This window comes from Elgaria multicarinata, chromosome 4 (genome assembly GCF_023053635.1).
Source record: "Elgaria multicarinata webbii isolate HBS135686 ecotype San Diego chromosome 4, rElgMul1.1.pri, whole genome shotgun sequence".
Lineage (NCBI taxonomy): Eukaryota > Metazoa > Chordata > Lepidosauria > Squamata > Anguidae > Elgaria > Elgaria multicarinata.
Window position 1 is genome coordinate 106,117,287 of NC_086174.1, and position 16,152 is coordinate 106,133,438.

A 16,152-nucleotide genomic window follows, 5' to 3' on the forward strand; every position below is an offset into this window, starting at 1 on the left:
TAACATCACAGCTCATAGGGGCTTACAAAAAGATACAGTATTGCCGAACAAGATGTTGCAGTCCGATTGAAGCTGATCAATTTTTCTCAAAAAAAGCACAGATGTACTCAGAGGTAACTGATGATATAAGTTTCTTACCTGAAGATCTCTCTGGTCCTTCTTGTTATCCAAATTTGGGTTTTTCATAATAAACTCATTTAAAATGCTTTGAAAACAGAAAAGCAGTAAATTTTTATATACATCTTGCAAAAAATAGGGAGATCAAACATTTAAGTCTCAAGGGACAACAATGGCCGAGATTAAGGTAGCCCACATGCATGCTCAAGACCTTCTGTATGTGATAGATAAATAAATAAATAAATAAATAAGAATGTGTCCAATTTCCTCTTTTGACCACAGCTCTCATGTTACACTGGAGAGCACTCTCCTGGCCACATGCCTTTTGATAAAGGCCATCCTCTTTTGATTAGATACTTTTGATTACAAAAAAAGAGCGATGGCTTAAAATGCATCAGGTTCTTTGATAAAATTGAGCTTACACCATTTTCTGTGGCTTTCCCTTCCTGTCACTGTGAGCTCTTTAAGCACAGGTTTAAACGCTCTCCCTGAATTTGGCTGGATCTTGCCCTAAGTGAGTACTGTGGACTTGCCCACTGTCAGCTATGTATAAGGCTATGCTGGTGGTTCTTCACAGAGCCAGTTATTATAGGCACCTCAGCACAGAGAAGCCCTTTCCCTCTGGCAAGGGAAAGCCTCAGCACAGTGAAGCCGGATCCCTGACTGAGGCGCTAGTTGGAAAAGCTCCAGCCAGTTCTTCAGTCAGGGACCGGATGGCATCAGAGGTGTGGCCTCATCCCCTGATGTCATCTGGCCCGTAGATGGCTTGGTGGGGGTCATCTGGACCCACACCAGAGTAGAGTTTGACACCCCTGCTGAAGCGGCTTTGCACTTGACATACACTGGATTTCAACCTCTGTGAACAGAAGAAGGAAAATCTTGCCAAATGTGAGGTTGCCTCATTACAAGAGATCAACATTTCTTCTAGAAGCAAAATGAGTACTTCCTATTGAGCATTAAAGGCATTTCAAAAAACAGTTGTTGTTTTCCTATTAAAAGAAGTCTTGGCATTTTTCAAAAGGTGCTTATGCTCATGAAAACAAAATGGCTCACCCAAGTATTAGAAACTGCCCTGGAGCTGGAAGGCCAAGTTGTATGGAATCCTTCAGAAGAAGCAATAGCGAAGCCCAGCTATCTACTATGTTGGACACTGGGATTCTGCAAGGAAGAAAGAGGGTCATAAAGTGTACCCAAAGGCTTTTCATTATAGCATTTTGTCATAGTGCAGCCTAGTCAACTATGGGATAATGGTGCAATCTTCATAGTGTAGCCTAATTGTATTTTATCTTGATTTCATCTTGTAAACTGCTTTGGGTTTATTATTTCTTTAAATGGAAAGTGGTACAGAAATCCTCTGAAATAAATAAAAAAACACGGGACACTGTTGCAATCTAAAATTGCTATTTTAGCTCAATTAGGGTGCAATCCCATGGGGTTGGTCTTAAGCCTCTGAACCCGGAGGCTTTTGGCCATCCAATGCAGAGCAGGAGTGTTCTTCACTTCCACACTCCTCCCGCTCTGCATTTCAGCTACATGGGCTTTTTTGCCTCTCTAGCTAGGACTCTATGGAGGGGGAGGGAAGGAGGCTGGGGAAGTGTCCTCCAGTGCCACAGGACTATATAGCTTTCCCTCCTCTCTATGGTCACTTTTGCGAACTTCGGGAGGCAGCCATCTCGGTTCTCTCCACACCAGCTGCAAGGCGGAGCAGGGAGCTTGGACTCCTGGGTCCGAGGTCAGAGCACTGTCTCCAACCTCAAATCCAAGAATCCAAACTATCCTATGCCCCCACCCCATGCTGTCTAGGGGCCATAGGACTGCTCTCTTAATGGCTCAACAATTGTGAAAGTAATATACAGAACTCTAGAGGAAATGTGAGCCCACACATCAGAGAGGTCCTGTCAATTTCTGAACTTGAGAGAGTCTAATTTTTAAAACTTGAAATAAGATTCCACTTTCTCCTCTGCCATGAACACACAACTTTAATGGAAATGTTGCACACAAGTGCCATTTTAAAAATGTCTTAGCGAAGGGGAAAATAAATTCGTCATAACCTTGCTGTCTTACCTCTGAATGTAAGCGAAGAAAAACTGCAACATACAGACTTCCAATGAAAGATGCTTCTAGAATTTTAAAAAAAGTTTTAAAGAGAAAGCTTATTTTTTCAAGGAGCAAATTGATTGATAATTCAGAAATCACAAGATTAATGCAAACCTTGCTGAAATAAAATAAACAATGCTTATTTAGCAGCACATTTTCAGGGAGTGCTACAGCCAGGTGGCAAAAAGCTACAGAAATGTAACTCTAAAGGTTTTGCTTAAAGATCTTTCCTTAGTCTCTACCCTTAACTGGAGCCTAGAACTTAAATTATGGTAATCTCCACTGAGGGGAGCTGGGTTTAGAACTCAGTCTATTTTTAAAGAAATGACCATTATTCCTGGCATTTAGGAGAGATAGGCAGTGGGGATTTATATCTACCAAAAGAAGACGCCTTTTACTGGATACTACAAAAATCCATGAAATGAGCATGCTCATACTGAAGGTTTAGTATCTTTTAAATTTGGAATTGCCATCCAGTTTTATTCAAAAAATACTCAAATTCAAATAAAGTTACATCCACAACTGGCTCTTTGTTTTGGTTCCTCAAGTTTAGAATTAACTGATGAATTACCCATAAAGCAGGAGACATACACCTTTGACATAACTTAGGCTTGTTGTTTTTAAAACAAACAGATAGATGAAACAAGTCATCTTTGATTAAACTAGAAAGAAAGTTGTTATCAACAATTTTTAACACAGCATAGTCATTCTTGTGCCACTTGAAGCTCACAGCAATGTTGCTGTTTTCATACCTTGTCCTTGGCTATCGCAGGTGGCTGCTTTAACACTTCTTTCACTGTTTGCATAACAGTCTCAGTTCTCATTACGCTAATAGAACGAACCAACTCTACTAGCAGGAGCTGTTCTTCACTGGCGGTAGGAATGACCTGGAAAATTATATCACACATTGTTGCGGAGTCTAGCAGTCTCAAGTCCTAACCATTTCAAAATCACCTGTGTGATTTAGTTAGCAACCCTGTACTCACTTACGTGGGAGTAAGCCCCATTTAACACAATGGGACTTGCTTCTCAGTAGACATGTATAGGAATGCACTGATAGTAGCCTAAGGCATTTCAAATACTGGAGGATATGAAGGACTCAAGCTTTATAGCCCGAACCTGGCTAAGCACTCTATCTAAGCAGTTGTCGAAGTGGTTGGTGCATATGGAATAGTCCAAAAGAGAGAGGTACTTAATTCTAGTGATTTGTGTCTTTGGTCTGCCTAAGAAGCAATAGGCAAAGCATCCTGCTGCTTTGGTAACAGATACTCAATGCCGATCCACGTAATAACTGAAGCCCTATTCAGGCACGATGTGAAGTGGTAAAGCATACCAAACATGCAGGAATGGGTCTGCACTGACTAGCCCCACCATCTGATGTCATAACATAGCTCCTCCCATAGGCATCTACGCATATAACACGAATGATGCAGCCGGGAAGCCTTCACATGTACAGCTGCCTGCGTGTAGGCTTCCATGCATTTCTGAACCCTGCAAGATCAGTGTTCCCCACTGCAGGCATTCACACGGTATATGTGAACACATCCAGGAGGAGCTACATTGTGATGCGATGTGAGGAGGGCAAAGCTCCTTGGCGCATCCCAGTTCCTGCGGTGAGTTTCACCACTTTGCATAATGCCTGAATAGGGCTTGAATCGCTAGAACATCTGATCGGAGAAACCCACTGGATCGACAGACCCATCACTTGCCTGACCAGAGGTGACAAGCGTCTGTAATCTGGCATCAAAATCCTTCATCTGAAAATTAATAATCTATCTAAGATGGGAATCTTCTAAATTGAACTATTTTCAAATGGTGGCATTATCTAACACACCTTAGTCCTTGAGGCATGTTTGTGTTGTCTCCTTTCATTCCACACAAATGCGATAGCTGCCATGAAATGTACACCATGATTCATTGAGATTGGGCCCAGCAATTCAAGAATCTGTTGCCTCAGGTTCTGAAATTCATTTAAAAAAATGCTTATTTTCAAAACATGCATCCAGAGCATTATGCTATTATCAACTGACAGTAATGACCTGGATTTGTAACTTGAGCAATTCCACATTTGATCAATTCATTGGCTCAATTCAGACATCACACCCAATTGTGGATAAGAAGGTTCAACTATGGTGTGGTACGATGTCTTCAGCAACAAACCATCACTTGCAATGAGACACCAAACCAGAAACTATGGACTAAAATGGGCTATGAACAAAACATACGGCCTACAACCCAGATAAGCCATTTAGGAGTAGTAACACTGAACATAAAAGGGCAAGTACCTATATGTCCTTTGGTTGTTCTTTCATCGATCCATCACATGGCCACAAGAAACCATCCATGTTTCAACTACGTGGAACTGAATGTGATATCCAATTAAGTACTCCTGCTGATGGAACTGCTTCCATCAGCAGAATGGGGAGCGGGTGATACAACCCCTCTCCTCAGCCCCCATGCAACTTGCTCTGGAGGATAGAGAAACCTTCCAGAGCAGATTTGCAGGGGGGGAGGGCTGCAGTGGGGTGGAGAAAGTCCCATCGTGCAAGGGGACTTCTATTTGCACGTCATTGGAAGTCACCTTGAAATAACTATATCAGAGCATCTGGTGCCCTACCTACAAAGTCACACAAAATACAATGCCAATATAAGACTCAAGAGGAAAAACACACTGATTGTTTTCTGAAGGATCAATTAAGTGGTGTGAGGTTTTCTGAGAAAATTGGTGCTGGTTGTTCAAAGATTACAAGTGCTAACAAGAAATGAGTTATGGAAGAGATCTTATATATTTAAAATGCAATTAACACATAAATATAGAACTTGTTCCTTTGTAATTATTTTGCTTCTAGTGTAGTAGATTTAACTCTACCTAACAGTCATTCTTGAACACATTCGTGTGTTATCTGAAATTAATTGCTTGAGATGTATATTAGGCAGTGGTGATTTAAAATGAAACGGGATCAGTAGGGGATACTTTTCCTTTGGAAATAGATTAGCAAAATGTGTGGATGTTCCAGTAACAGTGACAAAGGTTGGACACGGGGATTTTTAAAGAGGAACTCAGAGTTAGAATTAGTCCTCACTTAACCGACGGGGTGAAAATTTACATGGGACTGATTTTGGGCTAGCAAGGGTGCAGAGCTTAGACACATGGAGGCACAGCCTGCTCTTCTTTTCCTCTTAATACGGAATAGTAATGTGGCCTAACAAACCTTGGTTAAAAAAACGAACAAAAACATTTCAAGATCACACACCCCACCCTCCGTGTAACATTTACGTTCTGTTCGTACATTTAAGATTCAGCTTTATCTCTAGTAGTTCTACAGGCGCTGTGTCGATGATTTATTCAACAATTTGTTCAGTTGCATTTAAAGAAATACAGATTCCTACACATACATGTGCATCCCTCTAATGATCTGACCTTTGTTGATCCAAGATTAATAGTGGTAACAGCTGCAGCAGCTGCAGCAGCTGTTTTTTCTGAAGAGTCTGCCTGCTGCAGAATGCTCCACAGGAGAGTCACAGATGACATGATCAAGTGAAGGATAGACAAGATCCCACTGCGGGCTTCCAACATGTGCTTCTGATCCACATTAACCAGAAGCTGGTGCCAATAAAGAAGAAAACACAACCAATCATTCCCGTGATATTGGAAAGCCCTTTTCTCCATCCTCCCTCCCCTTTGGCCATGCACACTCCTCCCTTTTCCCACTTAGATTCTCACCCTTTCTGGTTTTTGGTTAGCAAAAGGCCTGCACTGAGTGGAACATGAATCATAATGATCTTTAAACCAGCACTTGAAACGATGGTTAGAAGAGGGCCTCACTCTCGGATTTAAAGTTAACTATAGTTAGTATTTGATGGGGAGCAGACATGATGCTAATTATAGCTTTCATACGGGACGTGGGGGTGTGGAAGAAGAAGAAGAAATGAGATGAGCGTGTGATCCTGAACGTTCCTCATCTCTTTAACTAGTTATGCGATCACGAAGCATTGCATCTGCATTTTTGTTATAGACGCACTAAGCCAGTGTAAGGGGCTAATCAGAAAATCATCAAGAGAAATTATGTGTTCACATTATTACATATTTGCATATTATTGTTTTTATGAATTGCCTCTGGAAAATTATTGAAAGGCTGTATAAAAAGTATGATAAATAAACGTTTTCCAGAGTTAGAACATTACTATTAATATTGGGCATATTCCCCTTGGAACACCCTGAAGGGAAGTGTGCAGGAGTTGTGCAATTTCAGTTGTTTGAAATAAGGAGTTCATGGGAGATGTTGCTGGATAATTGCACCTAGAGAGGCCTTTGGTAGGTGCTCTCCATTCATCACTAGTCCACAGGACAATGAACAAACATCTCCTGTAAACCCTTTTAAAACTGATAATAAATCATGACTATTATACAGCTGCTTTTAAATTATCTGTAGATTTTTAGGCATGAGGAACTATTTTTTAAAAAAAAATGGATCCAGACACTGTCTCCTTCTGTCCATTGGAGGCCTCTGATCCAGCAGAGGATTGCATTTCAAATGACCATTGTTGCAAACTAATAGTGGGGAAACAGCCCAATGTCTGAGTGCCAATAGAAGATATAAAATCATGGCCTTTAAACTGTGCCACGGCGAGGCACGGATCTTAATATCTAGGTGTATATTCAGCTCGTCAAGGGAAGTATTTCTCCTCCCCCCCCCCCCAAAAAAAGTAAACACACGCTAAATTTAAATCCAAATGTTAATACTTGGACAAAGACATAATGAAACCCTTGAACAAGCTTACCTGATGATACTGTGCAGATGGGTCAAGTAAACAGTAGTGAATCACAGTTGTAATGCCTTCCAAAAGAGTAAGCATCATATCTGGTGGAGTAACTGATGCCATCCAAAGGGGCCTAAAACACAACATTGAATTGGTTGCAATTTTGCAAGGAACATAACAAACATTTTTAAAAAAAAAAAAAAAACTATTGCCAAGTGGAAAAAAAGAGAAAGAGAGACACATGCCTACTGTCAGACAACCCTGTTTCATATTTGTATTGCTGGATCAGGTTATCCAGGTTCCTGCAAAGCTGGAGGGTCACAGAAACCACCACCCTTTGGAGCACTTTCCCCATGTAAGGCAGAGACGCGGTGATGAGGCCTATCCACTGGGGATGCATTTTACAGGCACAGTGCTGGTGTAACGCTCTGATCACAGCACAGAGGAACATGCCCTGGGAGGTTATTGGCTGGGAGTGTAAGTACTGAAGGGACGTCATTGGCTGCTGGGGGTTGATGTGTTCCAAGTCCATTACGGCAAAGTCAAAGCCTGCCTCATTCTCCTCTGGCACAGTCATGACTCGGTGCTCCAGGACGATGAGCCGCTGAAGGACTTTTAAGAGCTGTGACTGGAGGGTGCTCCCGTTGTCAAACTCATCCTCAGAGAAGTTTATAAGGCTGTCTTCAGAGAAACCTTCCTCAATGGCCAGCAGATTTCTCCCCGCAACCTTCTCACTGTGCCACTTCTGGGCGCTGAAGATCGAGGACAGCAAACAGTGCAGGACGACCTTCTGGACTTTGCATTTGGACAGCATGTCCGAGATGAAGCTGGGAAAGCCCTTGGCAGAACTTTCCACCACCTTGGCCAGCTCGGCAAAGAGAAGGGTCAAGATCTCAATGCTCATCATTTGCATGTTGCGGTTCCCTATCAGGTCTTGCGAGGAGACTTTCACATGGGTGGGATAGTGGCTCCGCATGTAGTACAGACACAAAGAAATAAGGATCTCTATGTACATGGAGCTTCGGAAATTATGGTTCGAGTCCACCGGGATGTGGCTATAGAAGTCTTTGCCCATGACGGATATGCGATGTCTGGCCAGAAGATTCTGAAGTAAGGACAGCTGGGGAGTGTAGGCATTGTTGACGCTGGTGGTAGAAATGGCATTCACAAAAGCAGAAGGGTTTGTTTTCAAGATGGCTTTAATGGCAGAGAAAGCGTACAGAGTCCTTGAGGAGTCGTACACCTGGAGATACAACAACACATGCTGGTATAAAGGATGTATATTAAAGTGGGGTGACTTCCGCATCCCTGGCGATCCTGCGTCACTCTCAATTTCTGAGATTTCTCCCTCTCCGCAGCTATACCAATTTTCCAAGTCAAGTCCATCGCTGAAGAAAACACTGGTTTGTTTAAGCTTCTCGGCTTGGGCTTTCTTCTTCTCGTCATCTTTCCTTTTGGCGATTTTGACTTTGGGCTTTGCTCCTGGCTGCTTACCGGACTCTTTCACAATGGTTTCTTTCTCTGACATTTTTTCGGGCACTTTCCCTTTGAAGCTGAATTGGATGCTACTGTGACTTCTCTGCCTGGACTTTGCTTCTGTGGATGTGAATGTTTGGTCACTGAGAGTCTGCTGGCTTACGGAGATGCAAGGAGAGGAATTGTTTCTGGAGATCTCATTGGAAATGCTTTCAAGACCCGTCTCGGTTGAGGCAGATAACAATTGAGAACTGTCATTGCTAAGCAAACTGCTCTGGCTGTCCTGAATGCTAGGATCTTCAGTTTTAGTCCCCTCTTCAGAGGGATCGAAAGGATTCAATTTTGACGAGGTGTCTTTTGGATAGAGATAATGTTTAACTGGTTCGGTATCTTCACCAAGCCCACTGACAACCTTGCATATTAGGTCGATAACCACCTGCTGGACTATTTCATCTGGTGAATCTCCTCCCAAAAGCTGGGAACTATCTGGTGCAGTCAGGCTTTCAGCTTCCACCTCATAGCTTAGGTTATCCCCAACAGATGACTGGGAACAGCCAGAGTCAGAACTCTGCATTATTTCTATCTGATGGTCAGGAAGATCGAAATCAGATGCAGCCAGAGGAATAGTTTCACTGCTGGTACTCAGTAGAGAGATCCTGTCGCTTAACGGGTTGACTGTAAGACTGAAGTTCTCCATTTCATCCACGGTGAGTTGCTTTCCGTTGCTCTCTTTAGCTGAAATGTCTTGTTCTTGACTTGCTGCCATGTGGCCAAACGCTTAAACAAAAAGCAAAATTAGCAGCTGTAAACTTTTTTTCTGCTTCAACAGTCACTGAGATTATCAATGTAAATCACACAGCATTCTTTTCCTGCAAATGGTTTTTAGAGACTGCTCATTCTGATAGGTTGCAAATTAATCTGCAATAGACTCCTAATGCGAGTCAGTTTAAATTGCATGAAAATAGCAACCTCCAGCCAAGCCCAAATGCTCTACTGCAAATTGAAGAGCTGTGATGAGGACAAAAGTATTGTCTAACGCTGAAATTAAAATAAACAAATCATTAAATGCTGCCACTGACCCTTTCCCAGATGATCAACGTACCAGAAGGTAATTGATAAAAAAAATGATGCAGACATTATGCCTGGTTATGCCTTATTTAAGTTTGCATTGGCAAAAAGTATTCTGCACCAAAATAGTAAATTACATTTACTTCACATTAGTATGTGATTACTGAGTAATAAATGAAAAGCCACCCAAATCTGAATGAAATAAAAAAGAATAGATTTTCGGTAAAATATGCAAATTATACGCTGACGATCTAATCAAGAATCCATTATAACTGTAATTTAGTGCTCAGTTCCTGATGTGTTTTACTTGGACTAAGTTCGTCTTAGAATGGTCAGCAGTCAATGACCCACAGAACCGAAAAAATAGAGAGCTAAGTGCTTTCAAGTGTGTGATTTCATTAGGGTAAATGACAGTGCGCTAGCAGAAACTAGGTTTTGAACGAGATCAAGAGGAGAATTCAACTAATGTTATGTTTGTGCATGTGGTTGTGCATTATGCTTGCACAACCCACCGTGTAACTGGTTGCACATGACTCTTGTACCGCCCAGAGAGCTTCGGCTATGGGGAGGTATATAAATGTAATAAATAAATAAATAAAACAATTTGTGCAACTGGGCAACCGCTTGTGCAACAGAAAGATTCAATGGGGCTCTGCTAGTCCTCTCTTTGGCTAGTTGGCCAGTGCACAAAATAAGAGAAATGAGCTTTAGAAAATACATACCCTCTGCTGGGAAGAGGTGGGCAGGCTTAAATGGCTAACGGAATTGAGCCATTTGCGCTAATGGAATGACACCGTTGAAAGGTCTTCGCTTATTTTTTATGTTCAGTGGGTCACTATCTGACCTTCTGCAACACAACTAAATGATTTGTCAGTCTGAAGTGTAACCCATGTTAGGGCAATATTAATGTTTCTAGTTGCTGAATTTTAAACTTCTAGGGGAGAAAGGGAAACAGTGAGAGAGTACAGAGGTGCATGTGCAATGTACTGCCAAAAAATTGCCCCCACCACTTTACAGGGTACTGTGTATGAAACAATTACAGTGCATGGAGAAAGTACTGCTTTCAGCGGTATTATGACTACTAGCGAGTCTGGTGTGCATGGCTCATCTAAACCAAAATGTTGTCTAAATCTAGATGCCTCAGGAAAAGTTTATCTGCATCGGATATAGCTGGAACAGGGGTGGCAGGAAGGTAATTGGTAGATTACCTTCTGGCTGATTTGCAGTGGATCACCAACTGGTAGATCTCTGGCTGATTTGCAGTGGATCACCAACAGTTGACAAATCATAATTGCCGGTTAATAGCAACAACTAAGAACCTCCTCCAAAAATGGGTTGCTCAAAAAGAACATTTGAGGGAAAACAAGAAGCAGATTTGTGTGTCAAAGGACTAGTGAGCTTGGTTCAGGATCTGACAACTGATTTCTGGGCTGAGCACATGCTCAGAGTCACCCTGTTTCTTCCTCTATTCTTAGCCTACGTCTGCCTTCCTGAGTCACTATTTTGCATCTGTAATCTAGTGAAAAACAAAGCAGATCCTACAAACCTGAAGTCTGCCCACCGTCGTCCTACACACTAATTTTCCATGTCTTCCTAGACTCCACACAGTCACTTCCAAGGTTAGTAAGGACATGCACATCATTGGCCCAAGCTACTGATTCAAGAATATGCTCCTTTATAAGCTATATTTTATGACATGACCCAATATGGAAGCATATTTAATTATTAGAAAGATTTAACATTAGATACATGAAATTTAGGTCTTCACATATACACATCCAAGCAGTACTTACAACCACCACAGTTAAATTTCTGCATAAAATGCTTTTCATTTTCATCTTCAGGACAACAGGGAGATTTATTCCAGTAGCATTCGGCTTGTACCCTTTGAACAGAAATACGCTGGGTTTTCGGGTGGAGAAGCAGCAGAAGCAACGGTTCGAGAACTCTTGCAATGTCGTGACGCTGGAGTACTTGATTTAACCAGGCCTGACCAACTGACCAAGTAGAGCCGTCCAAACTGTTAAGGCTATCCAGCATGATAAACAAGGACCTGTGGAGGAAACGTCCAAATTAAAATGTATCTTATATCTACAAGAGGCCAATGAAAATTACAACTGTTTTAACCACTGGCACTGGCAAATTTCTTCAGCTGGCGAGGCCAGGCCCTCTCTGTCAAAGCTGGCCAGAGCCAACCCCATTCCACTGATGATAGGGTGAAGGTTAAGAGAAGGGAAGAAAGGGAGAAAGAAAATCCGGGGGGGGGCAGTGCCAGTTCTGGCCCCACTAATTCCAGAACCACCCCCTCATGGCATGCACCCCCCCAAGAGAATTCCCCCAAGGGAATGCAGCCTTCAACATAAATAAGGTTACCCACCCCTGACATTAAGAATCATTGGGCCAATCAGCCACACTTCAGCGCAAAGAGTTGGCCATCCTTCTTATCAACTGCTTTAAAAACTGCTCTTCTAATATATTACAATTAACGTACATTTAAAAAATTCCTGCAATTTCAAGAACTACTTTACAAATAAATTCTGAAGACGTTTTTGTCATCTGCTGTTACTTGGCTATCTGCACTGTCATAGGGCAGCTTATTTCTTTACCAGAGTAAATATAAAAGTAAGACTGAATAGATTTTTCTCTACTGCAGGTTGAGTCCACATCTGGTGGGCCACATATTCCCAGCCCTGTTTCATAACAAGCACTAATTTTGCCTAACATGTGGCGATTGTAAAATACAGGCGGGATCCCCAAGTTGCGATGTTCAAGCAGAGTTCTTACAGAGAAAATAAAAGTTAGAACATTTAAACATTTTTCTTTTGGGACTGTATCTACATCCACGTATCTAACTAACCTGTCAAATGAACGACCATATGAAGAGGACTTGTTTATATGGAGGTCTCTGGTGAGGTGCCAGAGTACTGCGAACTTTGCATGAGCTTCCATCCTGATTTTCTGCACAATAAAATGAAAGATTAATCCATGTTTTATATATTCAATTCCTCTGGGAAAGTGTGTAATATGGATAGATCAGAGCAAAGTGAACAAGCACGTATAATCACATTATTTAAGTGTTTAAATTGCAAAGACTGGATTTTGGTTCAAAATAATTTTTTCCTTCCTTTTTTTATTAAAGGTAAAAATAAATGGGGGGCCCGTCTACACTTGTCTAGATGAAACGTAACAAGTTGGCAGAGATGACGTCAGCAGTCACGTGATGCTGTTGTTGTTACGTTTCTTCTGACTTTTAAAACCGTTCCACTTTCTGTTAAAATAGTTTTAAAACTAACAATGTGCCCCAACGTTTCGTTGTTTTCAATGCCGTCTTTCAAAGTCATGTCTCGTGACCATGGTCTTTGCTTCCTGATTAGGACAAGTGAGGGCTTTTCTAGGGGAGGGAGAGCTGGCACAACGCGACGAGGGGGAGGGGGAGGGGGAGGGAGGGCGGTGAAAGAGGGGACAGAGGCTTAATTTTTTTAAAAAATGCTTATCTTTCGGGGCGCACGTGGCCCCTTTAAGACGCTGCAGGGCTTCCCTCGTCCCTATGCGTTGCCCTGCCTCCCTGCCGGCTTATCCCGGCAGGTCTAGCTCAGAGTCACCGGAAGAAGGAGGTTTACTTCAGAGCCGGTATGAGCATAATGAAGAACGTTCTAAAGAAGAGTGTGCCAGGGTAAAACGATAGAAGAAAAGGTATTTCGATTGACTGGGCTCAAGTTGCATTTTGTAACGTAGCAAGGGAGGACGCAACAATGCACTTAAACAACGGTGTAATGAATAGTGTAGATCCTGCCCTGATCTGATATTGTACTAGGGGAACCTAAAATCTTGGCAAGATATCAAATCAGATTTGTTGTTGATTCATCTATTAGCCTTGATAAAATTATCCATAAAAATATCCACAGGCAAATCTTTAAGTAAAATAAACATTATAATGACATGCAGTTAATATATAAATTAATCTGACAGGGTCACTGTATGGCACTACATTTCTAAGTGGTTATCATTTTGACACAGCACATGGGTCTCAAAAGACAGGATTAAGAGGATTTGGGCTACCAAATATATGAATCACTATAATGGGATGAACCCCACAAAACTAAAACATGTCTATTTTACATAATTAAAGGAATGGAAAAATACTAGAGAAAAATGAGATGGAAAAATGAGATGATTTGCAAAGAGTAGTTATTTGAAACCTGTAATCCACAACATCACAACATTTGAAAAGAAAATAGTAGTAAGTTGAAAACTGAATCTAGTGGGCAACTGGAATCAGTGTCCAGAAAAAACAGAGGGCAATGGTTTACTAAGTCCTTGAAGTCATGAAAATGAAAGAACAATTGACACTATCAGAAGGTGCAATCTAAGAAGCTGAACTAAGGAGAGCAACAGAGCAAAACTCGAAGAAGAGCCAGTCTGGTAGAAAAGAATTGCACTGAAAAGAAGGTAAAAATGGAAAAGGGACTTAAAGGGGGATTGGATTCGTTTTTGTTTGAGGCACTTAGTTAAGAAACGGAAGACTGTCTGCAGTAGAATTTTACCGCTCACCATCGCCACCACCATGCAGATTCCATAGTTTGCATTTTATCTGCATAATCTGCAATGGCAATCTAGGATTCTAAAATACTGTGTCAGTTGCCAGTTTTAGCATACTTCAAAGAGCACAATAAATATGAAGAAAAGATTACCTTGTCTCTGTGGGTTAATTGCTGGCTGATAACGTCTTCACAAATGCTGGACGATGGCACAAGATTGTGCAATTGGAAAAAAAGCTCCACACTCTTCTGGTGATGCTGAGGAGTTCCATCACCCAATTGGTCCCATAGAGTTAACGCTACATGCTTTGGAAAGGAACACACACAAAATCACATGCACACATAAACCCACAGAGTTAGATTTCTGAAAGACTCTATCTTAGCTGAGTGACCAGCTGGGGGATATTGTAGGGTTGCCTAACTTAGGCCCAGCTGCTGGAAACTTTGCAAAGTATTTCGTTTGGATCCAAGGTATTCTTGTGCCCTGCTCAATTTCTACCAATTACCTCCTCCTCCTTCATCCCTATACACAACATCCTATAGCATTTCAGAGGGTCTTCTGATGCTCAGGAGTGACTTTTCAGGGGGCAGGAGATGGGAAAGCTCCATTGCACAAGCAGAGGCCCACATACATATTTTTGATTCCAAGCATGTATAAAGGACCCCCACCATCTTGCTCTGAAGGCTCCCCCAAAACTCTGAAGCAGATTTTGAGGGTGCATGAAGGTCTACAGAGGGGTCAGATGGATCATCTCTTTCCTGTTCCACAGACAGAAGCTGTTCCGTCAGCAGGAGAGGTTTATTGGATACAACCGAATACCTCCATGTTTCTTACAGTAATTCAAAAACACACAGCCTCCTGAATTAAACAAGTTAGTAATGATTTACTAACTATATTTTTTAAAAATGACTATTTAATGTATGTTCCCCTAGTATCTTCGGAATCTGTCCTCTACATTCCCAAATGTATCAACTAACTTGGAATATAGATGCTGGAAACAGAGGTTTAGTGTACACCAAGCAGGATATTGTGCTATGAAAGCGGTATATAAAAGGCAGGAGCCACACTACTGCTTTATAGCGGTATTGAAGTGCATTGACAACTGTTGGGGCCCTTTGACACATACCATATACCACTTTCATACCGCTATATCCTGCTTGGTGTGGCTCCAGTCTTTTATATACTGCTTTCATACCGCTTTCATGGTGCAATATCCTGCTTGGTGTAGATTAGAGCAGAGTCTACCAAAAGTAATACAGCATTACTATTGACAGAAGCTGTGTGACTGTTTTACTATACCTTGAAAAAATCTGTCTTTTCAGCCATGTATCGGAGGTTGCCTTGATTGAGAGGAGGTCTGATGACCACAGCCACTCTTCCCTGGCTTGGACTAAGAGGTTGTGCTGTTTCCACACTATTCAGATTTTCTCCGGTGACAACAGCGACCGATTGAGCTAATCCAACTAAGTCCATTATTAAAGAAATAGTAACTCCTTGGATGCTAAAATCATTTGCTTGCCTGCAAGCGCTCATAAGAGTCTGGAGCCACAAAGGGGGCTGCTCTTGCTCACAATCTGAAACAGAAAGAAAAACGTTTCTACTAAAAAGCAGCTTTACGTATATGGAAGTTACTGTTTTTCTCTATCTTATCTACGATGTTATCTGCTAGTTATTTGCTATGTCACTATCACCAGCTATGTCAACTCTCCTTCACTCGTAGTTTTGCAATACCTAAAAATTATTTGCGCTATTATTTGTTGATTTGGCATTTAGTAATAACATTAAAGCAACCATTTCAAATTAGGTAAAGTTGTAACAGAAACATAAGACGGGCAGAAAAGGCCTTTTATAGAACGCTTATCAGAGAACAGTGCGACTAACTCCACATGGCTAGCTGCAGTTTCGACAGACTATTTTCAAACAGCAGCCTTGCCTGAAACAAATAAGCTGCTTCTGGAAGTCAGTGCTCAAAACCAGTTTGCGATGTAATATGCAGGGATGCGCTTTAAAAATGCCCACATTCCTGCTGGGTATATATGCCCAGCCACTTGAGCATATCTAAAATAGCTGCGAACAGGTTCTAGTTTCATAATG

The 16,152-nt window shown here is 41.7% G+C and overlaps 1 protein-coding gene across 3 annotated transcripts in view; it reads right to left on the reverse strand.

Moving 5' to 3' along the window:
• DOP1A (DOP1 leucine zipper like protein A) overlaps window positions 1-16,152 on the reverse strand; it is a 63,367-nt gene that overhangs the window by 15,412 nt on the left and 31,803 nt on the right. For all 3 annotated transcript variants that reach the window (XM_063124916.1, XM_063124915.1, XM_063124917.1), the window contains 12 exons: window positions 15,358-15,632; window positions 14,211-14,363; window positions 12,377-12,477; window positions 11,313-11,572; window positions 7,221-9,228; window positions 6,997-7,108; window positions 5,636-5,818; window positions 4,049-4,174; window positions 2,967-3,101; window positions 2,182-2,237; window positions 1,171-1,275; window positions 139-205 (listed from right to left, as the gene is read on the reverse strand). In XM_063124916.1, coding sequence (XP_062980986.1) covers window positions 139-205; window positions 1,171-1,275; window positions 2,182-2,237; window positions 2,967-3,101; window positions 4,049-4,174; window positions 5,636-5,818; window positions 6,997-7,108; window positions 7,221-9,228; window positions 11,313-11,572; window positions 12,377-12,477; window positions 14,211-14,363; window positions 15,358-15,632 — 3,581 coding nt within the window. The remainder of the gene's footprint in view (window positions 1-138; window positions 206-1,170; window positions 1,276-2,181; window positions 2,238-2,966; window positions 3,102-4,048; window positions 4,175-5,635; window positions 5,819-6,996; window positions 7,109-7,220; window positions 9,229-11,312; window positions 11,573-12,376; window positions 12,478-14,210; window positions 14,364-15,357; window positions 15,633-16,152) is intronic.